The 26,264-nt window shown below is 38.1% G+C and overlaps 1 protein-coding gene across 2 annotated transcripts in view; it reads left to right on the forward strand.

The window, feature by feature from the left end:
* Positions 1-26,264, forward strand: part of DCP2 (decapping mRNA 2) — a 61,679-nt gene that overhangs the window by 28,766 nt on the left and 6,649 nt on the right. For both annotated transcript variants that reach the window (XM_049872289.1, XM_049872299.1), the window contains 5 exons: positions 5,778-5,930; positions 6,052-6,164; positions 6,259-6,366; positions 8,415-8,550; positions 24,085-24,195. In XM_049872289.1, the coding sequence (XP_049728246.1) occupies positions 5,778-5,930; positions 6,052-6,164; positions 6,259-6,366; positions 8,415-8,550; positions 24,085-24,195 (621 nt within the window). The remainder of the gene's footprint in view (positions 1-5,777; positions 5,931-6,051; positions 6,165-6,258; positions 6,367-8,414; positions 8,551-24,084; positions 24,196-26,264) is intronic.

Consider the following 26,264-nt stretch of genomic DNA (forward strand, 5'->3'; position numbering starts at 1 on the left):
ACTGGTGATTGAAATGCAAAAGCTGGACACGAAGAAGCATCACTAGTTGGAAAATATGGCCTTGGTGTGATAGAAGTGATGCTGGAAATCACATGATATAATATTGCAAGACCAATGACTTATCACAAATACATTTTTCAGTAACATAACAACTGTACACGTGGACCTCACCGGATGGAATGCATAGGAATCAAATTGTTCACATCTCCGGAAAGAAGTGATGGAGAAGCTTAGTATCATCAGTCAGAACAAGGCCAGGGGCCAACTGCAGAACAGACCATCAATTACTCAGATGCAAGTTCAAGCTGAAGCTGAAGAAAATTAGAACAAGTTAACAAGAGCCAAAATATGACCTTGGGTATATCCCACCTCAATTTAGAGAGCATCTCAAGAATAGATTTGACACACTGAACACTAATGGCCAAAGACCAGACGAGTTGTGGGATGACATCAAAGATATCATATATGAAGAAAGCAAAGGGTCATTAAAAAGACGGGAAAGAAAAAGGACCAAAATGGATGTCAGAAGAGACTCTGAAACTTGCTTTTGAAAGTAGAGCAGCTAAAGCAAATGGAAGAAATGATGATGTAAAAGAGCTGAACAAAAGATTTCAAAGGGTGGCTTGAGAAGATAAAGTAAAGTATTATAATGACATGTGCAAAGGCCCTGGATTTAGAAAACCAAAAGGAAAGAACACGCTCGGCATTTCTCAGACAAAGTAAATAAATGAGACCTCATAAAAATGAAAAACTTTGGTTCATTAAAAGACTTAACCAAAAACGTGAAAAGACAAGCTACCAACTGGGAGAATATCTTCAAAAACCATATACCTGATAAGGATGTAATAACCCAAAAATATATATATATATATGTATGTGTGTGTGTGTATATATATATGTATAAAACTTTTGACAACTTAACAAAAAGACAACCCAATCATAAAATGGGCAAAGGACTTGAATAGACATTTCAGCAAAGAGGACATTCAAATGGCCACCAAATACATGAAAAGATGCTCAGCCTCATTAACCATCAGAGAGATACAGTTCAAAATCACGACAATCTACCATTTCACTCCCACTGGGATGGCTAAGATAAAAATAAAACTAATAATAATAATAAAAAAAATAGCAAGTGTTGGTGAGGGTATGGGGAAATTGGACCCTTTATCCATTGCTAGTGGGAGTGCAAAATGGTACAGCTGCTGTGGAAAACAGTGTGGCGCTTCCTCAAAAAACTAAAAATTAGGACTACCATATGACCCACCAATTCCACTTCTAGGTATATACCCGAAAGTCTTGAAAGCAGAGACTCTAAAAGAAATGTGTACATCAGTGTTCACTGCAGCACTATTCACAGTAGCCAAAAGGTGGAAACAACTGCCCATCAGAAAGTGAATGGGTAAACAAAATACAGTACATACATACAATAGGGTATTACTTAGCCAGTAGAAAAATGAAGTCTCGATACATGCTACAGTATGGATGGAGCTGGAAGGCATTATGCTGAGTGAAATAAGCCAATCGCAAAATGACAAATATTGTATGACTATGCTTATGTAAAAAGATAAGAAAAGGCAAATGTAGTGTATTATTTTTTTTTTGATATGATGCTGATTTCTTTTGGCTAGAATTTTGAGAATTTTTGCATCTATATTCATGAGAGATATTGGTCTATAATTTTCTTTTTTTGTGGTATCTTTGCCTAGTTTTGGTATCAGCGTTATGCTGGCTTCATAGAATGAATTCGGAAGTATCGCTTCCTTATCTATGTTTTGAAATAGTTTGAGTAGTACTGGTGTAAGCTCTTCTTTGAAATTTTGGTAGAATTCTCCAGTAAAGCCAGCTGGGCCAGGGCTTTTTTTTGCTGGGAGTGTTTTTTTATTACCTTGTCAGTCTCTTTTCTTGTTATGGGTCTGTTCAGATTTTCAGCATCATTTTGTGTTAGTTTGGGTAGGTTGTGTGTCTCTAGAAATTTGTCCATTTCATCTAGCTTTTCAAATTTGTTGGAATGTAGTTTTTCATAATTCTCTGTTAGGATTCTTTTTATTTCAGTTGAGACTGTTGTAATGTTCCCCATTTCATTCCTTATTTGAGTTACTTGCGTTCTCTCCTGTTTTTCTTTTGTCAGTTTGGCCAGTGGTTTGTCAATTTTGATCCTTTCAGTGAACCAACTTTCGGTTTTGTTGATTCTTTTCTATGGTTTTACTGTTCTCTATTTCATTTATTTCTGTGAAGCATCTCATAATATGGATGCACCTGGAGGACGTTATGCTGAGTGAAATAAGTCAGTCACAAAAGGACAAATATTGTATGAGACCACTACTGTAAAAACTCATGAAAAGATTTGCATACAAAAAGAAACAGTATTTGATGGTTATCGGGGGGAGAGGTGGAGATGGGAAAACACTTAATAGACAATAGATAAGTGGTAATTTGGTGAAGGGCAGGACAGTACACAATACTGGAGAAGCCAGCAGAAGCGATACAAGGCAAGCCCATGGTAGTGCCGTAGACATGTGGACCTGAGGGACTGAATTGCTGGGCTGAGGGCTTTGGGGACCATGGTTTCAGGGAACCTCCAGCTCATTTGGCATACAGAGTATATAAAGAATATGTTCTACATTCCACTTTGGTGAGTACTGTCTGGGGTCTTAAAAGCCTGTGAGTAGCCATCTAGGATACTCCATTGGTCTCACCCCATCAGGAACAAGGAAGAATGAAGGAAACTAAAGACATAGGGAAAGATTAGTCCAGAGGACTAATGGACCACATGTACCACAGCCTCCACCAGACCGAGTCCAGTACAATTAGATAGTGCCTGGCTACCACCACTGACTACTCTGACAGGGATCACAATAGAGGGTCCCAGACAGAGCTGGAGAAAAATGTAGAATGAAATTCCAACTCAAAAAGAAAGATCAAACTTTCTGGCCTGACAGAGACTGGAGAGACCCTGAGAGTATGGCCCCCGGACACCCTTTCAGCTCAGTAATGAGGCCACTCCTGAGGTTCACCCTTCAGCCAAAGAATGAAACAAAACAAGACTAAAGGGGCGTACCAGCCTTGGGGCAAGGACTGAAAAGTAGGAGGGAACAGGACAGCTGGTAACAGGGAACCCAGGGTTGAGAAGGAAAAGTGTTGACACATGGGGTTGTTAACCAGTGTCATACAACAATGTGCGTACTGTTTGATGAGAAACTAGTTTGTTCTGTAAGCCTTCACCTAAAGTTCAATTAAAAAAAAAAAAAAGCAAATGTATAAGAAACCAAAGATTATTAGTGGTTACCATAGATGGGAGGGAGGGGGAAGCGGGGGGTTAACATTGATAGAAAAATTGCATTGATTAATGGTAGGATTGTACAGCCAGTTATTGTAATTGATGTCAATAAGTTCTCCACTTGTAAAAAGTTGAATTCACAAAAGTTGTGTGATAGATATATTTATAACAATGACAAAAAAAAAAAACTACTTAGGCTACTTATGTACAAACACCTCATGGAATTTGGTTCCTTGGTTTGGAGGTTAGGGTCATGGTTTCATGGGACATCCCAGTTGATTGGCCTAATAACACGTTTATTGTGTCTGTTCTACCCGGTAGTTTGTTGTGTAGTGTCTGGGGTCTTAACAGCTTGCAGGCAGCCATCCAAGGCACAAAAATTGGCCTCTATTCACCTGGGGCAACAGAGGAAGGAGAGTCAGGAATTGGAGGAGGATATGGAATGTGTGGCTAATTGCCTCCATGAACAATTGCCTACTTTGCCATGAGTCCAGAAGAACTGGATAGTGGCTCACTACTGTTACTGAACATTTTGATCAAAGATTCCATAGAACTCTAGTCAAAAGGAGGGGAAATGGAGAACAGAATTTCAAATTCTCATGAACTTTTGACTTTCTGGAGCCATAAAGGGTAAACGAACCCCTAAAACTGTTGCCCTGAGATCATCTTTAAATCTTAAACCAAAAATATACCTTGAAATCATCTTAAAACCAAACAGTAGTGAAAAAGGTTTGCCTTGAGTATTGTAAGGATCCTTGGTGACTCAGTGGTTGAAGTGATGGACTGCTAACTGAAAGGTCGGCAGTTCAAAACCACCAGTGGCTCCGCAGGAGAAAGATGTGAAATTCTGCTTCTGTAGAGATTTACAGGCTTGGAAACTCGATGGGGTCGCTGTGAGTTGGAATGGAGCTGGTGGCAGTGGGTTTGGTTTGAGCATTGTGCTCTTTTAAAAACTGTCTAAATGGGTTAAAAATGATAACAGCACTGAAAGATTAGATAGAAACCTTAGGGGGCAGTGAGTTTATTTTAAGGGAGGAGGAACAACTCAGAAATAGAGGGTGAGAATGGTTGCACAGCTTGAAGCATGTAATCGGTGTCACTAAATTGTACATGTAGAAACTGTTGATGGTATATGTTTTGCTGTGTATATTCTTAACAACAACAACAAAATAAATTAAAAAAAAGAATGTTACTAGAAGGAAAATTTTAAAGCTAGAAGAGATGGATGGTTTTTAAGTTCATCTTCTTTATTGTGCTTTAGGTGAAAGTTTACAGAGCATATTAGTTTCTCATTAAACAATTAATACACAGATTGTTTTATGTGACATTGGTTGCCAATCCTGCAATGTGTTAACACTCTTCCTTTCTCGACCTTGGGTTTCCATTTCCATTCATCCAGTTTTCCTGTCCCTTCCTGCCTTCTCGTCTTTGCTTTTGGGCTGGCATGCCTGTTCAGTCTCATATACATGGTTGAACTATGTGTGTTATTGAATGGTTTATAGGCCTGTGTAATCTTTGGCTGAAGGGTGAGTTTCAGGAGTGACTTCAATGCTGAGTTTTAAGGGTGTCCAGGGGCAGTATTCTCGGGGTTTCTCCAGTCTCTGTCAGACCAGTAAGTCTGGTATTTGTGAGTTTGAGTTTTGTACTACATTTTTCTCCTGCTCTGTCCGGGACCCTCTATTGTGATCCATGTCAGAGCAGTTGGCTGGTGGTAGCTGGACGTGATCTAGTTGTACTGGACTCAGTCTGGTGGATGCTGTGGTAGTTGTGGTCCGTTAGTCCTTCGGACTAGTGGTTTTCAGTTTTAAACAGAAGCCGAGTATGCTAATCAGATTAGGCAAGGTTTCTCTTATTGAAGGGGAAGGTGAGGGTTTGTTACCATGTTAATTCCTTACATTGCTATTTTCCTAGTCTCTCCTCTTCCTCACACAATCCTCTCCCCTGCCACCCCACTGAGGCACTGCCAAGGGAGGGCAGTTTTAATCTAGTCCAGTAGTTTTTATTTCTTTTGCGTTTACAACCCCCCTCCCCCCTCACCCAAACACACCTACACAAATGTGGTTATAGCTGTACTTTTAGAATCTGTCCATAACAATCCAGTGTTCACAGGGTTGAAAAATAGTTACGTATGTGCAGGTCATTTTTTAGTGTACAGCTTAGTATATGTATAGATTCATGGACTCTGAAGTAAATCCATACATGGTCCTGAGTGGTTTACTTCCCTCAGATTGAGAAACACTCATGTGTTCCAACATCTGCCTTCATTTAGTAGATGAAGAAACTTAAGTCCAGTTACGTAAACAGGCTTTTCCATAGTCAGCCAGTTAGGTAATGAGACAGCTAGAACTAGAACCTGGAATCTTCTGACTCCCTGCTTAGTCTTTGTATGCCTTTAATTGCCTGGATGTTTCTGAATTGTTGCCTTTGAAATCAAGTTTAGTGAACTGGAGTCCAACAGCTGAAGTTAAAAATCTGAATCCAAATTCGTTATTTCTAGGTCTTTGAAGAAACTGGTTTTGATATCAAAGACTATATTTGTAAGGATGATTACATTGAACTTCGGATCAATGACCAGCTTGCTCGTTTGTACATCATCCCAGGAGTTCCAAAAGACACAAAATTCAACCCGAAAACTAGAAGAGAAATTCGGGTATGTAACAATTAAAACTATTTGCAGGTTTGCTGGACAGTATCCCAAAAGAATGAAGTAGGCAATTGTTCTTAGAAACTCCGTAATAATAACTAACTAAATTTTTTCTTCTGTATTTCAGAATATTGAGTGGTTCTCGATTGAGAAATTGCCCTGTCATAGAAATGATATGACCCCAAAATCCAAACTTGGTTTGGCACCTAACAAATTTTTTATGGCCATTCCATTTATCAGGTATGTTCGTATTTGTTGTAATACAAACTAACCATGATTTTGATAATTAATTTCTTTATATAGCCAAGTTTTAAAAATAAATCCTTGTTTCTAGACCATTAAGAGATTGGCTTTCTCGAAGATTTGGAGATTCCTCAGATAGTGACAATGGATTTTCCTCAGCTGGCAGCACACCAGCCAAACCCACTGTGGAAAAATTAAGGTAAAGAAAAATATTCATAGGTTCTGAGTTGCTGGTAGATTTTAATACAATAGCATTTTGCTTTTAAAGTTTGCAGAGGTGTATTATTCCTTGTATAGCTACTATTTTGTTACTAGTCTAACAGATAATAGAATTTTTTTTTTTCTTAAGGATTTTGATGAAATAAAAAAGGTTAATTGGAGTGCAAAAGAGCTTCAGGCAGATTTTAAAATAGTATACTCAAGAGGGTACTAGTTTTTTAGATGGATAGGTTGAAAATTTGAAAAAAGAGAAGAAAAATGTCATCTGTGGATGTATGTGTGTAGTTTTTTTTGTTTTAACATTCTTAATATTTAATATCCTATTTGAGAGAGAACTGAATTCGTATGGAGGAGTGAATGTGGATATATTGAACTCTGATTTTATATAGAAGAGATGAAGAGTGCCAAAATGTAATTTTTCAAAGTCATAATGATAGACCTGTGAAGACTTTGGATTGTTTTTTTTTTCTTTCTTTCCTTAGCATAGAGTGTGCATTATTTTTGTGGTTAGCTGCTATCGAGTTGGCCCCTGACTCATGGTGACCCCATGCACAACAGAATGGAATGCAGCCTGGTCCTGTGCATCCCAGTGATGGGTTGTGTGTTGAAACATTGTGATCTGTAGGGTTTTCATTGGCTGATTTTTGGAAGTAAATTGCCAGGCCTCTCTTCCTACTTCGTCTTAGTCTGCAGACTCTGCTGAAACCTGTTCAGCATCATAGCAGCATGCAAACCTCCACTGACAGACCGGTGGTGGCTGCATGAGGTCTGTTGGCTAAGAAGCAAATCTGGGTCTCCTACGTGGAAGGGGAGAAGTTTGCTGCTCAGCCACCGCTGACCATGTGTCTGCATCATAGTGACTATTACATGGACGTGAACCTGAAAGAACATTTTCCTGATTGGAACTTAATTGTATCCAAATCACAATTATAGAGTAGGCTGGAGAAGTAACTTTGTTAAATTAGAATATACATTTTTAATAAGCTTGCTAGAACTTTGCCTGTAATAATGGGTTCACAGAAAGTTGCTCTTTTGAATTTTCTCAATGTGGGTGTGTGTTTTTTTACGTGTGGTATGATTCATAGAGTTTTTGGTCTTGGTGGGTGGAGTGAAGAGATAATGGAGCAACCTCTCTAACTAAATTTCCACTTTCTTATGTAGGGTGGTAGTTTCTTGTTTTTGTTTTGAGCTTATAGGCTAATATCTGTGATGATGTGTTAGAGGTAACATCTGAATTTTGTCTAAAGAAAAGGTTGAGAACAATTTTATTACAACTTTTTCAATAGGAAAGGGGAAGAACTCAAATGCGCTGTTCTGAAAGAGTCTTACTATAATGTGGTTTTTGGAATCAGTGAGTCTGGGCTGTATTATACATGTAAGTGGTACTACCTAATGAGATTTCTTACCTTATATTACAAAGTACTGCATGAGTACAACCTTTTAGACCCTGACTCCTTTGCATAAGAACTTTAGACTGGGTCTTTATTTAATTTTCTTATCCCGTTGTCTTGGGACCTTTAATTTTTTGCTTTAGAATACAGTATAATTTCTCAGATCTTCTTCCTGTGTGGCTGAGGTCCATAACTGACCTGTGTAGGATCAGATCTCATATTTTAAACTTCCTAATATGAATGTGTGTTGTCCCATTAAGAAGGAAAATCCACCTACGTTTGTTTCAAAAAAAATTTTTTTTTAAATCATTTTCTTCAGATTTGAAGAGTGATCACTTATAGGTAGGAGGTGGTATGGATAATTTAATAAAGCCAATAGGGATTTTAAAAACAGGTTATTAATTCAGTCAACAAATATTAATTGAATACCAGGCTCTCTTTTAGGTGTGAGTGATAAAGCAGTAGACAGAGACAAGAATCCCTGCCCCTCATGGCACTTATATTCCCGTGGGAGGGAACAGACAATAAATAAGGAATTCAGACATGTAAATAGGTAAGATAAACTATCAAGGTGTTAGAAGAAATACAAGCAAAATTTTTCTTCATCTGAATTTTTATATTTTATATCTTTGTACAGTCGAACCAAATTCCGCCACAGCCAGCAGTTATTTCCTGAGGGTTCTCCTGGCGACCAGTGGGTAAAGCACAGGCAGCCACTGCAACAAAAGCCATATAATAATCATTCTGAAACGTCTGACCTCTTAAAAGCCAAGGTGAGTAGTGTACGTTTGAAAAATTTCAGACCGTGAGATCGTTTGGCAAATGAATTGAGGAATTCCCGTATCTTTAGCTCTGTAAGCAAATTAATAGTTTATAGAGTTCTGAATTGTTAATCAAAGGCTCCTGTGTTCTTACTTGTGATTTAAAGCACGCTGAAGTTCCTTTACAGTTTGCATATGAATCCGATGTAGAAAATCATAGGGACTAACTTCTGGCTTTGGTATACATGTGCTGCCAGTGGAAGATTTATTTAAAAACAAACAAAAATCATAAGGAAAATATCTTCCAGATATAAGATGTATTGGCTTTTGTTGGGGGAAAAAAGTAACAGCGTATTGTAAAATTTCACTTTCATTCTGCTTTTTTCAGTATACTTTTTAAAAGAAGAAAAAGTAAAAAGGAAGAGTGACACGCAATAACCAAAAAACCAAACCCACTGCCGTCGAGTCGGTTCCGACTCATAGCGACCCTATGGGACAGAGTAGAACTGCACCATAGAGTTTCCAAGGAGCGCCTGGCGGATTCGAACTGCTGACCTCTTGGTTAGCAGCTATAGCACTTAACCACTACGCCACCAGGGTTTCCTCACAGGCAATAGAAAGGCTAAAATAAAATACACAGATAATATCAAGTATTAGTAAGGATGTGGAGAAACTTGAACTCTTGTATATTTTTCTGGGAAATATAAATTGGTAGAATTACTTGAGAAAATTGAAATATGTATATATACTCAAGAACATTGGTGTGTCCGGTGATCCAGCAATTTCACTCTTAGGTATATACCCAAGAGAAGTGTGTGCATTCATCAAAAGGCATACACAATCATGCATCACTGAATGTCCACGATACGTTCTGTGAAATAAGATGTTATGTGATTTGTATGTTATGTGAACACCATATTATATGATGCTGCTGCCTTTGAGTTGAAGCATACACTGTTACACGGTAAACATTTTATTTGTAAGTAGAGAAAGTTCACATCTCAAACGGGAAGCAACCAGAATGTCTGTTAACAGTGGAATGGACACTGGAACTAATAGAAAGACTCAGCAGAGTACCAGGATACAAGATAAACATACAAAAATAAGTTGCATTCCTATACACCAATAAAGAAAACTATGAAAAGGAAATCAGGAAAGCGATACCATTTATAAAAGCCCCTAAACAAAGAAAATACGTGGGAATAAATCTAACCAGGGGCGTAAAAGACCTATACAAAGAAAACTACAAAACACTACTGCAAGAAACCAAGAGAGACCTACATAAATGGAAAAACATACCATGCTCACGGATAGGTAGACTGAACATTGTGAAAATGTCAGTTCTACCCAGAGTAATCTACAAATGCAATGCAATCCCAATCCAAATACCAACAGCATTCTTTAAAGAGATGAAAAAACTAATCATTAACTTTATATGTAAAGGGGAGAGGCCCCAAATATATAAAGCACTACTGAAGAAAAAGAACAAAGTAGGAGGCCTTGTACTACCTAACCCCAGAACCTACAGTAGTCAGAACAGCCTGGTACTGGCACAGTGACAGACACTTAGACCAATGGAACAGAATTGAGAACCCATGTGTAAATCCATCTACCTGTGGCCACCTGATCTGTGATGAAGGCTCAACATCCATTAAATAGCAAAAAGACAGTCTTTTTAACAAATGGTGCTGGCAAAACTGGATGGTCATCTGTAATTAAAAAAAAAAAAAGGAACAGAACCCATACCTCACATCATATACAAGAACTAATGTAAAATGGATCAAAGACCTAAATATAAAACTGAGAACTATAAAGAACATGGAAATAAAAATAGGGTTCAACACTATGGGTCCTAAAATATGGCATAAACAGCTGTAAACTATAGCAAGACACAGGCATGAGAAAATGAGCCAGATAAATGGGATGTCCTAAAAGTTAAACACACTTATCAAAAGACTTCACCAAAGAATAAAAAGAAAAAAAAAAATGGGATGGATAAATAAATTGTAGTGTAGTCATATACTAGAATACTATACAGCAATGTGAATGAGTAAATTATTGTTGCACACATCATTGATTTATCATGCATACTTGTTGTTAGCTGCTGTCAAGCCATCTGTGACTCATGGCGACCTTATGTGCTACAGAACAAAATATTGCTTGGTCCTGTGTCATGCTTAAGATTACCGGTATGGTCAAGTCCATTGTTGTGGTTATTATAGCCAATCTGTCTCATCAAGGGTTTCCCATGCCTTCATTGGCCCTTTACTTCACCAAACATGATGTCCTCCTCTTGAAATTGATCCATTCTGATGATATGTCCAAAGCTATTGAGTTTTTCATTGGCAAATTTTTGGAAGTGGATTGCCAGGTCTTTCTTCCTCATTTTTGTGCTGAGTAGTTTATATGTTGTCTTTTCTTCTTATTCGTTGTTGATTTTGTTTCTGCTGAGTCTCTATTTTTTTCTTGTATTTTATTTTGATGAGTAGGATAGTTAGTCTCCTTTGTGGTTACCTTAATATTTACTCCTATTTTTCTAAGTTTAAGCCTAAATTTTATTTCTTTATATCACCTCGTCTTCCTCTCCATATGAAAGACCTATGACTACATTTCTTAGTGCTTCTTTATTATTTTAAAGTTGTCTTCTTTTATGTAATAACATCGCTGTTTCCGTTTTGAGTGTTATTTTTATCTTGATTTATTTTTGTGATTTCCCTGTCTGGTTAACATCTGATTGCCCTGTCCAGTGTTCTGGCCTTGGGTTGATACCTGATATTATTGATTTTCTAACCAAAGAATTCTTTAGTATATCTTGTAGTTTTGGTTTGGTTTTTATGAATTCCCTAAAATTTTGTTAATCTGGAAATGTCTTAAATTTCACCTTCATATTTAAGAGACAGTTTTGCTGGATATATGATTCTTGGCTGGCAGTTTTTTTCCTTCAGAGCTTTGTATAAGTCATCCCATTGCCTTCTTGCCTCATGGTTTCTGCTGAGTAGTCCAAGCTTATTCTTACTGACTGTCCTTTGTAGGTGACTTTTCATTTATCCCTAGCTGCTCTTTAAATTCTCTCTTTGGTTTTGGCAAGTTTGATTATAATACGTCTTGGTGACTTTCTTTTAAAATCTCCTTATGTGGAGTTCATTGAGCATCTTGGATTGATGCCTTCTCATCTTTCATGATACCAGGGAAGTTTTCTGCCAACAGATCTTGAACAATTATCTCTGTATTTTCTGTTATCCCTCCCTGTTCTGGTACTACGATCACTCGTGGGTTATTTCTCTTGATAGAGTCCCACATGATTCTTAAGGTTTCTTCATTTTTTTTTTAATTCATTTATCTGATTTTTCTTCAAATACATTGGTGCCAAGTGCTTTATCTTTAAGGTCCCTCATTCTTCCTTCCACTTGCTTGATTCTGCTCCTCTGACTTTTTATTGAGTTGTCTAATTCTGTAATTTTACTGTTAATCTTCTGAATTTCTGATTGCTGTGTCTCTATGGATTCTTGCAGCTTATTAAATTTTTCATTATGTTCTTTAATAACCTTTTTAATTTCTTCAGCTGTTTTATCTCTGTGTTCCTTGGCTTGTTCTGCGTATTGCCTGATCTCCTTCCTGATATGATGCCTTGAAGAGCTCTGTATGTTAATCTTTTGAATTCTGCATCCGGTAATTCCAGGAAAGTACCTTCATCCAGAAGATCCTTTGATTCTCTGTTTTGAGAGGTTGCTGAGGCGATCGTGCTCTCTTTTGTTATGTGAGCTGATATTGACTGTTGTCTCCGAACCATCTATAAGTTATTTTATTGGTTTATGTTTGCTTACTGTATCCTAGTTTCTTGCTTTGTTTGCTTTTGATACGCCCAGATGGATTGCTTGAGTGAGCTAGCTTGATTATTTTCGCCTTTGGAGCTCTGACATACTGTCACCAGATGGCTGGAGCTGTTACCAGGTAAATGAGCTTATGAGTCCATTCACTTTTCTTGTGTGGATTCAGTTCAGGTGTCCAGGTTGCTGGTCATCAAGTGTGTGGTACAGGCTCTGTCCTACAGTTTTGGAGGGTCAGGGGTGATTGGTGTAGGTACTGCTACCTGGTTGCAGCAGGGGGTCATGTTCTGAACAAGGCAGGGGGCTGGGAATCATCCCCGAGTGTCTCTGAGGAAAGCGTGTCCCTGTTCCTAGAGGGTACAGGTGGGTGGGTTCTACAGACTGACTGTAGGCACCCAGTGCTTTTGGTTGTAAGGACTGAGAGGTACCAGTTATCTTTGTACTTGTTGCAGGTGGCTGGGTGACTTGAGTAGAGCACCAGTCCGTATGCCCCTGATGTGGGTAGGTGAGGACCCTGTTAAATAGGCAAAGCCGTGTGAAATATCAAACACCCCCCTCTCTACTACACAGCTTAAACAGTTGCAGTCTGCCAGCAAGGGCTTATTTTCCTGAAATAGGCCCACACAGGTCCATGCAGGGGGGAAAGGTATTCAAAGTCCACAGACTGTTTATGCCTGGATAGGAGCTGCTTCTGTCTTGAGCTCCCCAGGTTAGTGGAACTGACAAATTATCTTTTCCCCCTGTTGCGGATTTATTCCTTCTCGAAGTCCGGGAGCATGCCTCGGGGCACTCAAACGGGCCTATCTCAGGCCCAGGAAAATCAACAGCCACTGAAGCAGGCTTGGGGGTGGGGGGCGCGGTAAAATATATGCGAGTACTCAGCTTTTGCCGAGAGCACCGTTCTTCTCGGGTCTGGATGTATGAGCAGGCTGTGCGGCTGGCTGCTTCTCCCTGAGGAAGCTACGGCTGAATGCTACTACTAGCCCGCCTGTAGCTGCTCCCGGGAGTGGTGCCTGAGGGATCCCAGCAATTCAGGTCTGGTAACTGCTCTCCGCATCTAAACTGACTCTCCTTCCCCTGCCGCTCAGTCTGTTTTCTGACTTTGCCTTTGATGTTCAGGGCTCCTAGCTTGTCATCAATAAAACCATTTCACTTGATTTTTTGGGCCTTTGTTGTAAGAGGGATCACCGTAAGCATCTGGTTATTCCACCATCATGGCCCCGCCTCAGGTCCTTCTTCCTTATCTTAGTCTGGAAGCTCTGCCATAACTTGTCCACCACAGGCGACCCTGCTGGTATCATAGCTTCCAGTGTCATAGCAACATGCAAGTTGCTGCAGAATGACATACTGACAGGCAGTGGTCTTGCAATCATAATGTCCAGCAACAGAGGCCAGTAACAAAAGGCACGTGATTCCATTTGTAAAAAGTTCCAAAAAAGATAAAAAACTAATCTATGATGAAGTTATCTTTTAGGGGGTAGTGACTGGGACGGGGCTTTTGGAGTCCTAATAGGGACTTTAGGGGTGCCAATTCTATGGTTGCCTTCAGTTTGAAAATTAATCAAGTGACATGCTTTTGATTTGTATACTTTTTCTGTGTGTGGTGACCTGGTGGTTAAGCCCTTGGCTGCCAGCTGAAAGGTTGGCAGTTTGAACCCACCAGGGAGAAAGATGTAGCATCTGCTTCTGTAAAGATTACAGCCTAGGAAACCCTGTGGGCCAGTTCTACTCTGTCCTGTAAGTTCACTATGAGTCAAAATTGACTCAATGGCAGCAGGTTTGTTTGTTTGTTTGTTTGTTTTGAAGTTGTCAAGGATTTCGTTTTATTTGGGTCCACAGTTAACACCCATGGAAGCAGTAGTCAGGAAATCAAGTGACGCATCCCGTCGGGCATATCTGCTGCAAAAGACCTCTTTAAAGTGTTAAAAAGCAAAGATGTCACTTTGAGGACTATGATGCACCTGACCCAAGCCATGGTGTTTTTTTTTTTAAATTGTGCTTTAAGTGAAAGTTTACAAATCAAGTCAGTCTCATACAAAAGTTTATATACACCTTGCTGTATACTCCTAGTTGCTCTCCCCCTAATGGGGTGGCACACTCCTTTTCTCCACCCTGTATTTCCCATGTCCACTCAGCCAGCTTCTGTCCCCCTCTGCATTCTTATTCCCTTCCAGACAGGAGCTGCCTACGTAGCCTGATATGTCTACTTGAGCCAAGAAGCTCACTCCTCACCATTATCATTTTCTGTCTTATAGTCCAGTCCAATCCCTGTCTGAAGAGTTGGCTTTGGGAATAGTTCCTGTCTTGGGCTAATAGAAGGCCTGGGGACCATGACCTCTGGGGTCCCTCTAGTTTCAGACCATTAAGTCTGGTCTTTTTTATGAGAATCTGAGGTCTGCATCCCACTGCTTACCTACTCCGTCAGGGATTCTCTGTTGCGTTCCCTGTCAGGGCAGTCATCTGTTGTAGCCAGACACCATCTAGTTCTTCTGGTCTCAGGCTGATGCAGTCTCTGATTTATGTGACCTTTTCTGTCTCTTGGGCTCATAATTACCTTGTGTCTTTGGTGTTCTTCATTCTCCTTTGCTCCATGTGGGTTGAGACCAATTGATGCATCTTGGATGGCCGCTTGCTAGCATTTAAGACCCCAGATGATACTCACCAAAGTGGGTGGGATGCAGAATGTTTTCTTAATAGATTTTATTATGCCAGTTGACCTAGATGTCCCCTGAAACTGCAGTCCCCAGGCTTTGAAGCATTTGGTTTATTCAGGAAACTTCTTTGCTTTTGGTTTAGTCCAGTTGTGCTGATCTCTTCTGTATTGTGTGTTGTCTTTTCCTTCACCTAAAAAAATTCTTGTCTACTATCTAATTAGTGAATACCCCTCTTCCTTCCTCCTTCCCCACCCTAGTAACCATCAAAGAATATTTTCTTCTCTGTTTAAACTATTTCTTGAGTTCTTATAATAATGATCTCATACAATATTTGTCCTTTTGCAGTTGACTAATTTCACTCAGCATAATGCCTTCCAGGTTCCTCCATGTTACGAAATGTTTCATGGATTCATCATTGTTCTTTATCGATGCGTAGTTTTCCATTGTGTGAATATGCCATAATGTATTTTTTTTTATTTATCGTTTGTTGATGGGCACCTTGGTTGCTGCCATCTTTTTGCTACTGTAAACAGTGTTGCAGTGAACATGGGTGTGCATATATCTGTTCGTGTAAAGGCTCTTATTTCTCTGGAATATATTCCAAGGACTGGGGTTGCTGGATCATATGGTAGTTCTATTTCTAGCTTTTTAAGGAAGCGCCAGATCAATTTCCAAAGTGGTTGCACCATTTTACATTCCGCCTATCTGTGTGTAAGTGTCCCAGTCTCTCTACAACCTTTCCGACATTATTTTGTGTTTTTTGGATTAATGCCAGCCTCGTTGGAGTGAGATGAAGTCTCATTGTAGTTTTGATTTGCATTTCTCTAAAGGCTAATGATTGTGGACATTTCCTCATGTATTTGTTAGTTACCTGAATGTTTTCTTTAGTGAAGTGCCTCTTCATATCCATTGCCCATTTTTTAATTGGGTTATTTGTCTTTTTGGAGTTGAATTTTTGCAGTATCTTGTAGATTTTAGAGATTAGATACTGATCGGAAATGTCATAGCTAAAAACTTTTTCCCAGCCTGTAGGTAGTCTTTTGGTGAAGTCTTTGGATGAGCATAGGCATTTGATTTTTAGGAGTTCCCAGTTATCTAGTTTCTCATCTGGTGTTTGTGCATTGTTAGTAAGGTTTTGAATAGTGTTTATGCTATGTATTAGGGCTCTTAGCGTTGTCTCTGTTTTTTCTCCCATGACCTTTATCATTCTAGATTTTATATTTAGGTCTTTGATCCATTTTGAGTTCGTTTTTGTGCATGGTGTGAGGTATGGGTCTTGTTTCATTTTTTTGCAGATGGATATCCAGTTATGCCAACACCATTTATGAAAGAGACTGTGTTTTCCCTATTTAACTGACTTTGAGCCTTTGTCAAATATCAGCTGCTCATATGTGGATGGGTTTATGCCTGGATTCTCAATTCTGTTCCATTAGTCTGTGTATCTTGTACCATTACCAGGCTGTTTTGACTACAGTGGTGGTATAATAGGTTCTGAAATCAGGTAGTGTGAGGCTTTCCACTTTGTTCTTCTTTTTCAGTAATGCTTTACTTATCCGGGGCCTCTTTCCCTTCCATATGAAGTTGGTGATTTGTTTCTCCATCTCATTAAAAAAAAGTCGTTGGAATTTGGATCAGAATTACGTTGTAGTTACAGATCGCTTTCGGTAGAATAGACGTTTTTACAATGTTGAGTCTTTATCTCTGAGCAAGGTATGTTTTTCCACTTATGTAAGTGTCTTTTGGTTTCTTGGAGTAGTGTCTTGTAGTTTTCTTTGTATAGGTTTTTTACATCTCTGGGTAGTTTTATTCTTAAGTATTTTATCTTCTTGGGGGCTGCTGTAAACTGTATTGATCTGGTGATTTCCTCTTCGATGTTCTCTTTGTTTTGGTGTAGGGGAATCCAACTGGTTTTTGTATGTTTATCTTGTATCCTGGTACTCTGCTGAACTCTTCTATTAGTTTCAGTAGTTTTCTTGAGGATTCTGTAGAGTTTTCTGTGTATAAGATCATGTCATATGCAAACAGAGATACTTTTACTTCTTCCTTATGAATCTGGATGCCCTTTATTTCTTTATCTAGCCTAATTGCTCTGGCTAGGACTTCCAGCACAGTGTTGAATAAGAGTGGTGATAAAGGTTATCCTTGTTTGGTTCCCAGCGTCAAGGGGAGTGCTTTCAGACTCTCTCCATTTAGGGTGATATTTGTTGGCTCTTGGCTTTGTATGAATGCCCTTTATTATGCTGGGGAATTTTCCTTCTGTTCCTATTTTGCTGAGAGATTTTATCATGAATGAATGTTAGGCTTTGTCAAATGGTTTTTCTGCATCAATTGATAAGATCCTGTGGTTCTTGACTTTTGTTTTATTGATATGATGGATTACGTTGATTGTTTTTCTAATGTTGAACCATCTCTGCACAGCTGGTATGAATCCCACTTTGTCATGGTGAATTACTTTTTTTTTTAATAATTTTTATTGAGCTTTAAGTAAACGTTTACAAATCAAGTCAGTCTGTCACATATAAGCTTATATACACCTTACTCCATACTCCCACTTACTCTCCCCCTAATGAGTCCGCCCTTCCAGGCTCTCCTTTCGTGACAATTTTGCCAGTTTCTAACCCTCTCTACCCTCCCATCTCCCCTCCAGACAGGAGATGCCAACACAGTCTCAAGTGTCCACCTGATACAAGTAGCTCACTCTTCATCAGCATCTCTCTCCAGCCCACTGTCCAGTCCCTTCCATGTCTGATGAGTTGTCTTTGGGAATGGTTCCTGTCCTGGGCCAACAGAAGGTTTGGGGACCATGACCGACGGGATTCCTCTAGTCTCAGTCAGACCATTAAGTCTGGTCTTTTTTTTTTTTTTAAACTTTTATTGAGCTTCAAGTGAACGTTTACAAATCAAGTCAGACTGTCAGATATAAGTTTATATACGCTTTACTCCATACTCCCACTTGCTCTCCCCCTAATGAGTCAGCCCTTCCAGTCTCTCCTTTTGTGACAATTTTGCCAGCTTCCAACTCTCTCTATCCTCCCATCCCCCCTCCAGACAGGAGATGCCAACACAGTCTCAAGTGTCCACCTGATACAAATAGCTCACTCTTCATCAGCATCTCTCTCCTACCCACTGTCCAGTCCCTTCCATGTCTGATGAGTTGTCTTCGGGAATGGTTCCTGTCCTGTGCCAACAGAAGGTTTGGGGACCATGACCACCAGGATTCCTCTAGTCTCAGTCAGACCATTAAGTCTGGTCTTTTTATGAGAATTTGGGGTCTGCATCCCACTGATCTCCTGCTCGCTCAGGGGTTCTCCATTGTGCTTCCTATCAGGGCAGTCATCTGTTGTGACCAGGCACCAACTAATTCTTCTGGTCTCAGGATGATGTAAGTCTCTGATTCCTGTGGCCCTTTCTGTCTCTTGGGCTCATAGTTATCGGATGACCTTGGTGTTCTTCATTCTCCTTTGATCCAGGTGGGTTGAGACCAATTGATGCATCTTAGATGGCCGCTTGTTAGCATTTAAGTGGGATGCAGAATGTTTTCATGATAGAATTATTTTGCCAATTGACTTAGAAGTCCCCTTAAGCCATAGTCTCCAAACCCCCGCCCTTGCTCCGCTAACCTTTGAAGCATTCAGTTTATCCTGGAAATTTCTTTGCTTTTGGTCCAGTCCAGTTGAGCTGACCTTCCGTGTATTGAGTATTGTCCTTCCCTTCACCTAAAGTAGTTCTTATCTACCAAAAAAAAAAAAAAAAAACTAATCAGTAAATAACCCTCTCTCACCCTCCCTCCCTCCCCTCCCGTAACCACAAAAGTATGTGTTCTTCTCAGTTTATACTGTTTCTCAACATCTTATAATAGTGGTCTTATACAATATTTGTCCTTTTGCCTCTGACTAATTTCACTCAGCATAATCCCTTCCAGGTTCCTCCATGTTATGAAATGTTTCAGAGATTCGTCACTGTTCTTTATCGATGCGTAGTATTCCATTGTGTGAATATACCACAATTTATTTACCCATTCATCCGTTGATGGACACCTTGGTTGCTTCCAACTTTTTGCTATTGTAAACAGAGCTGCAATAAACATGGGTGTGCATATATCTGTTCGTGTGAAGGCTCTTATTTCTCTAAGGTATATTCCGAAGAGTGGGATTTCTGGGTTGTATGGTAGTTCTATTTCTAACTTTTTAAGAAAATGCCAGATAGATTTCCAAAGTGGTTGTACCATTTTACATTCCCACCAGCAGTGTATAAGAGTTTCAATCTCTCCGCAGCCTCTCCAACATTTATTATTTTGTGTTTTTTGGATTAATGCCAGCCTTGTTGGAGTGAGATGGAATCTCATCATAGTTTTAGTTTGCATTTCTCTAATGGCTAATGATCGAGAGCATTTTCTCATGTATCTGTTAGCTGCCTGAATATTTTCTTTAGTGAAGTGCGTGTTCATATCCTTTGCCCACTTCTTGATTGGGTTGTTTGTCTTTTTGTGATTGAGTTTTAACAGAATCATATAGATTTTAGAGATCAGGCGCTGGTCGGAGATGTCATAGCTGAAAATTCTTTCCCAGTCTGTAGGTGGTCTTTTTACTCTTTTGGTGAAGTCTTTAGATGAGCATAGGTGTTTGATTTTTAGGAGCTCCCAGTTATCTGGTTTCCCTTCGTCATTTTTGGTAATGTTTTGTATTCTGTTTATGCCCTGTATTAGGACTCCTAAGGTTGTCCCTATTTTTTCTTCCATGATCTTTATCGGTTTAGTCTTTATGTTTAGGTCTTTGATCCACTTGGAGTTAGTTTTTGTGCATGGCGTGAGGTATGGGTCCTGTTTCATTCTTTTGCAAATGGATATCCAGTTATGCCAGCACCATTTGTTAAAAAGGCTATCTTTTCCCCAATTAACTGACACTGGTCCTTTGTCAAATATCAGCTGCTGCTCATACATGGATGGATTTATATCTGGGTTCTCAATTCTGTTCCATTGGTCTATGTGCCTGATGTTGTACCAGTACCAGGCTGTTTTGACTACTGTGGCTGTATAATAGGTTCTAAAATCAGGTAGAGTGAGGCCTCCCACTTTCTTCTTCTTTTTCAGTAATGCTTTACTTATCCAAGGCTTCTTTCCTTTCCATATGAAGTTGGTGATTTGTTTCTCCATCACATTAAAAAATGTCATTGGAATTTGGATCGGAAATGCATTGTATGTATAGATGGCTTTTGGTAGAATAGATATTTTTACTATGTTAAGTCTTCCTATCCATGAGCAAGGTATGTTTTTCCACTTAAGTAGGTCCTTTTGAATTTGTTGTAGTAGTACTTTGTAGTTTTCTTTATATAGGTCTTTTACATCTTTGGTAAGAATTATTCCTAAGTATTTTATCTTTTTGGGGGCTACTGTGAATGGCATTGATTTGGTGATTTCCTCTTCGATGTTCTTTTTGTTGATGTAGAGGAATCCAAGTGATTTTTGTATGTTTATCTTATAACCTGAGACTCTGCCAAACTCTTCTATTAGTTTCAGTAGTTTTCTGGAGGATACCTTAGGGTTTTCTGTGTATAAGATCATGTCATCTGCAAATAGAGATAATTTCACTACCTCCTTGCCAGTCCGGGTGCCCTTTATTTCTTTGTCTAGCCTAATTGCTCTGGCTAGGACCTCTAGCAGAATGTTGAATAAGAGCGGTGATAAAGGGCATCCTTGTCTGGTTCCCGTTCTCAAGGGAAATGCTTTCAGGCTCTCTCCATTTAGGGTGATGTTGGCTGTTGGCTTTGTATAGATGCACTTTATTACATTGAGATATTTTCCTTTAATTCCTTTTTTTCTGAGAGTTTTTTTTATCATGAATGGGTGTTGGACTTTGTCAAATGCCTCTTCTGCATCAATTGATAAGATCATGTGGTTTTTGTCTTTTATTTGTATGGTGGATTACATTAATGGTTTTTCTAATATTAAACCACCTTGCATACCTGGTATAAATCCCACTTGGTTGTGGTGGATTATTTTTTTGATATGTTGTTGAATTCTCTTGGCTAGAATATTGTTGAGGATTTTTACGTGTTTGTTCGCGAGGGATATTGGTCTGTAATTTTCTTTTTTTGTGATGTCTTTACCTGGTTTTGGTATCAGGGATATGGTGACTTCATAGAATGAGTTAGGCAGTATTCCGTCATTTTCTATGCTTTGAAATACCTTTCGTAGTAGTGGTGTTAACTCTTCTGTGAAGGTTTGGTAGAACTCTGCGGTAAAGCCATCTGGGCCAGGGCTTTTTTTGTTGGGGGTGTTTTGATTACCGTTTTCAATCTCTTTTTTTGTTATGGGTCTATTTAGTTGTTCTACTTCTGATTGTGTTAGTTTAGGTAGGTAGTGTTTTTCCAGGAATTCATCCATTTATTCAAGGTTTGCAAATTTGTTAGGGTACAATTTTTCATAATAATCTGATATGATTTTTTTAATTTCCATTGGGTCTTTTGTGATGTGGCCCATCTCGTCTCTTATTCGGGTTATTTGTTTCCTTTCCTGTATTTCTTTAGTCAGTCTGGCCAATGGTTTATCAATTTTGTTAATTTTTTGAAAGAAGCAGCTTTAGGCTTTGTTAATTCTTTCAATTGTTTTTCTGTTCTCTAATTCATTTAGTTCAGCTCTAATTTTTATTATTTGTTTTGTTTTGGTGCCTGATGGATTCTGTTGTTGCTCACTTTCTATTTGTTCAAGTTGTAGGGACAGTTCTCTGATTTGGGCTCTTCTTTTTGTATGTGTGCATTTATCTATATAAATTGGCCTCTGAGCACTGCTTTTGCTGTGTCCCAGAGGTTTTGATAGGAAGTATTTTCATTCTTGTTGCATTCTGTGAATTTCTTTATTCCCTTTTAATGTCTTCTATAACCCAGGCTTTTTTCAGGGGGGTATTGTTCAGTTTCCAAGTGTTTGATTTCTTTTCCCTATTTTTTCTGTTATTGATTTCCACTTTTATTGCCTTGTGGTCTGAGAAGATGCTTTGTAATATTTCGATGTTTTGGATTCTGCAAAGGTTTGTTTTATGACCTAGTATGTGGTCTATTCTAGAGAATGTTCCATGTGCGCTAGAAAAAAAAGTATACTTTATAGCAGTTGGGTGAAGAGTTCTGTATAAGTCAATGAGGTTAAGTTGGTTGATTGTAGTAATTAGGTCTTCCGTGTCTGTATTGAGCTTCTTACTGGATGTCCTGTCCTTCTCCGAAAGTGGTGTGTTGAAGTCTCCTACTGTAATTGTGGAGGTGTCTATCTCACTTTTCAGTTCTGTTAAAATTTGTTTAATGTATCTTGCAGCCCTGTCATTGGGTGCATAAATATTTAATATGGTTGTATCTTCCTGGTCAGTTGTCCCTTTAATCATTATGTAGTGTCCTTCTTTATCCTTTGGGTGGATTTAAGTTTAAAGTCTATTTTGTCAGAAATTAATATTGCTACTCCTCTTCTTTTTTGCTTATTGTTTGCTTGCTATATTTTTTTCCATCCTTTGAGTTTTAGTTTGTTTTTGTCTCTAAGGTGTGTCTCTGGTAGGCAACATATAGACAGGTCGTGTTTCTTCATCCGGTATGAGACTCTCTGTCTCTTTATTGGTGCATTTAGTCCATTTACATTCAGCGTAATTATAGATAAGTATGTGTAGTCCATTTACATTCAGCGTAATTATAGATACGTGTTTAGTGCTGTCATTTTGATGACTTTTTATGTGTGTTGTTGACAATTTCATTTTTCCACTCACTTTTTTGTGCTGAGACGGTTTTCTTTGTAACTTGCGTGTTCCTCATGTTCATAGTATTTGACTTTATGTTTGCTGAGTCGTTATGTTTTTCTTGGTTTTTATTTTGAGTTATGGAGTTGTTATACCTCTTTGTGAATTACTTTTTTGATATGTCGTAGAATTGTATTGGCTAGAATTTTGTTGAGGATTTTTGTACTAAATTCATGAGGGATATAGGTGTATAATTTTCTTTTTTTGAGCACGTTTGGTTTTTAATACGTGAATTTTTCTTTTTTTTCTTTTTAAGGAGAGGGTAGTTTATTTTTTGTGGAACAAAGGGTAGCACTGTTTCAGAAGCCTTGGTGCTGAGCCTGAATTAAAAGTGTGTGATAACATGAGATTCCGGAAGCTGTATTTCCCTCCCGTATTTTATTTTAGGTTAGCATCTTATTTCCAAGCTGTTTTAGCAACTGGTTGATTTTTTTTTTTTTGTATGTGTGTTTAAGTAAATAAACATTTTATTTCTATATTCTTAAATAATAATAAAATTATTATTTTATTTATATTGTTTTAGCCAGCTCTCTTAAGTTGCAGTCTTTTCAAGATCTTTAAGGACATGTTAACATTAAAAACTTTGGATGTTTTTAGTTAAACTGAGAATTTTTTTGTTGTAAAATTAATTCATTGTTAAAGCAATATAATGGCAAGATGCAGTCTCATTTTACTCTCAGGCTACTTGCATATTCAGGGTTAACATTAGGTTTTAGGGCTAAAATTTAGGGATGATGGTCCAAATTTAAAACAGCAGTCTTTATTATCATTTAGTATAGAAGAGACTGTTTATTTAATAGTGCTTGTTTGTTGAGTAATAATTTAAAGCCAGTTGTAGAGTAACAGTTGACCATATCTGCTGCCTATTTCTTGCTCTTAAGAGCTCTGACTTTTGTTCCCTCAGCATTCCCCTCATGGAGAAGTTCCTTTTGATATGCAGATAAGGTTTTCAAACTCGTTATTCTCCCCTTCCTATTTTTTGTTTTCTTTACTTTTTTTTAAACTCATACATTTGTTCCACTTGTGCATTATAAACAAAATCTGTAAGCAGAAATAGGATAATGCAAGAGATAGGGAAAGATTTCTAGGGACCATTGTATTTGCAATTTAATACTTTTTAGAGAAATGCTTTCTGAAGCATTGTCTTCTATAAGGAAATATATTGGTACGGTGTGGTTTCCCAGTGTTTTATGAATTTTTTTTTGTGGGCTTTGCTAAACATATGTATAGGGATATGTTCTTTTGTCCTATTACATTACATTACATTAATATGTTTATATTTTATTTCAAAAATAGAATCAAAATATGAGGGGAAATGGCAGAAAACAGTATCAAGACTCCCCCAATCAGAAGAAAAGAACAAATGGCGTCCACAGCCAGCCAGCAAAGCAGCAGAATCCCTTGATGGTAAGATTTAAGGCTCCCATGTTACGTAGGCAGGTCAGACTTCTTAAGAGAGGGGGAAGGGCATTGTGAAGGCACGGTATGGAATGCTATTTGCCTTGCTCTATTTTTAAAATACTGATAAGATTTTGTGGTGCTACATTGTTCACTAAAATGTTAGTGTGCTGAAAATGTCTCTGGCTACTTTTAATTATAAGTTTAAAGAAGTTTAATTATAAGTTTAACATTGATTCAGTTGTACATCTAATCTTTGTTTTTTATGTGGGTATTTACATTCATTAATTCTTTGAAAAGAATGTATAGTCAGCAAAGTTTTTTAGAGTAATTTCTTGGCTATTGATCTGTGTCCTAAACAGTCTTTATTATTTTAATGAAGTGAGAAATTTGAGAGAATGTCATAGTGTATTTTTTTTTAAGTTTATAGAATTTAGGAAATAGAAAGTAAGACACAGAACACTCATAGCCAGTGCCATGTGCGTTAGGCTAGGCCTAAAAAGACAAATAACATTTTTGAGGCATTTCTTTCTATTCTTTGTTCCATTTTCTTCTATTCTGTGTTTCAGAAAGTTATTGACAACAAATGGTCTCACAGCTTAGTATTTTTTTTAAGTCCTGATATCTGTTGGATTTTCTTATTGCAGCTTCGCCTGTTTTTTCATTCTCAGTGGGTAATAATAGTAATTTCAAATTTTCAGCAAAAATACTTTGAATTCTTGGAGTGCTGTTTATTTTTCATTTAGGGTTTAATGACCCCTACCAGTTCGCAGGAAACCCTGGTGGTGTAGTGGTTAAGTGCTACAGCTGCTAACCAAAGGGTCGGCAGTTCACATCCACCAGGCGCTCCCTGCAAACTCTGTGGGGGCAGTTCTACTGTCCTATAGGGTCGCTATGAGTTGGAGTCGACTAGATGGCACTTGGGTTTGCTTGGTGTTTTTTTGTACTGGTTCACATGTATTAAAGATCAGTTTAGTGTCAAACTACTTGTCCTTCACTATTAATCGCATTTTATTCTGGTAAAAACATTGACAGCAACAAAGGAGACAATCTTAATAGATGATTTAAAGGATTTTAATAAAATTCAACATCTGTTTCTAGCAAAAACGGGACAGAAAAATACTCTCTTAAAATGATAATACTGTAAAAATATTAATTTTTTCTAAATAAATATATAATTTAATTTAGCACCAACCAAAATCCTGTGGGTTTTTGGAGGAACTTCATAAATGACTCTCAGATTCATCCAGAAGAACTTGAGTAAATTTTTTCAAAGTTTTTTAAAAGAGTTAATGAACAAACAGTTCATAAGAAATAAAAGTGATTGGTTAAATTTTATGTGTAATCAGAGAATGCAAATTAAAATAGGATACTACTTTCTGCCATCAGATCGGCAAATAGAAAGATTGATGAGACCTCAGTACAGTTGGGAGACCTGGTAGCGCACAGTGGTTAAGAGCTTGGCTGCTGACCAAGAGGTCGGCGGCAGCTCCTTGGAAACCCTGTGGAGTGGTTCTCCTCTGTCCTGCAGGGTCGCTATGAGCTGGAATCACCTTGACAGCAGTGGGTTTTTTGGTTTCAGTGTCGATGAGTGTATTGGGAACAAGTAAAATTTGTTAATTGGTACAGCTTTTCTAGAAAGCTGTTGGATTATATCTATCAAACGCATGAAAAAGTGCTTACCTGTTTTCCATAGAAAGGGAATTTAAGGAATATTTACCCCATTACTTCTTTATGATAATGAAAAAATGGAAACAACCTGAATCTCTAAGAAGATGTTAAATGCCATATTATTGATTAGATTACTGGGTAGTCTTTAAAATGATGGAGTGAATTTATATTTATGCAAAAAAGGAGTATGTTTGCCATATATTTAGTACATTAAAAAGTTGGTTTCAGTACAGTAATGTGTGTAATCCTACTTAAAAATTACACAATTGTGCAAAAATACAGCTTCATAGAAAAAAAAAGCTGGAAAACATGTATACCAGAATATTAATAGCAATTATCTCTGGGTTGAGAGATTTAATTAATAATTTTTTTTCCCTCTTTTAATGCTCTTCTACAATGTGAATGTA

This window comes from Elephas maximus, chromosome 2 (assembly GCF_024166365.1).
Source record: "Elephas maximus indicus isolate mEleMax1 chromosome 2, mEleMax1 primary haplotype, whole genome shotgun sequence".
Classification (NCBI taxonomy): Eukaryota; Metazoa; Chordata; class Mammalia; order Proboscidea; family Elephantidae; genus Elephas; species Elephas maximus.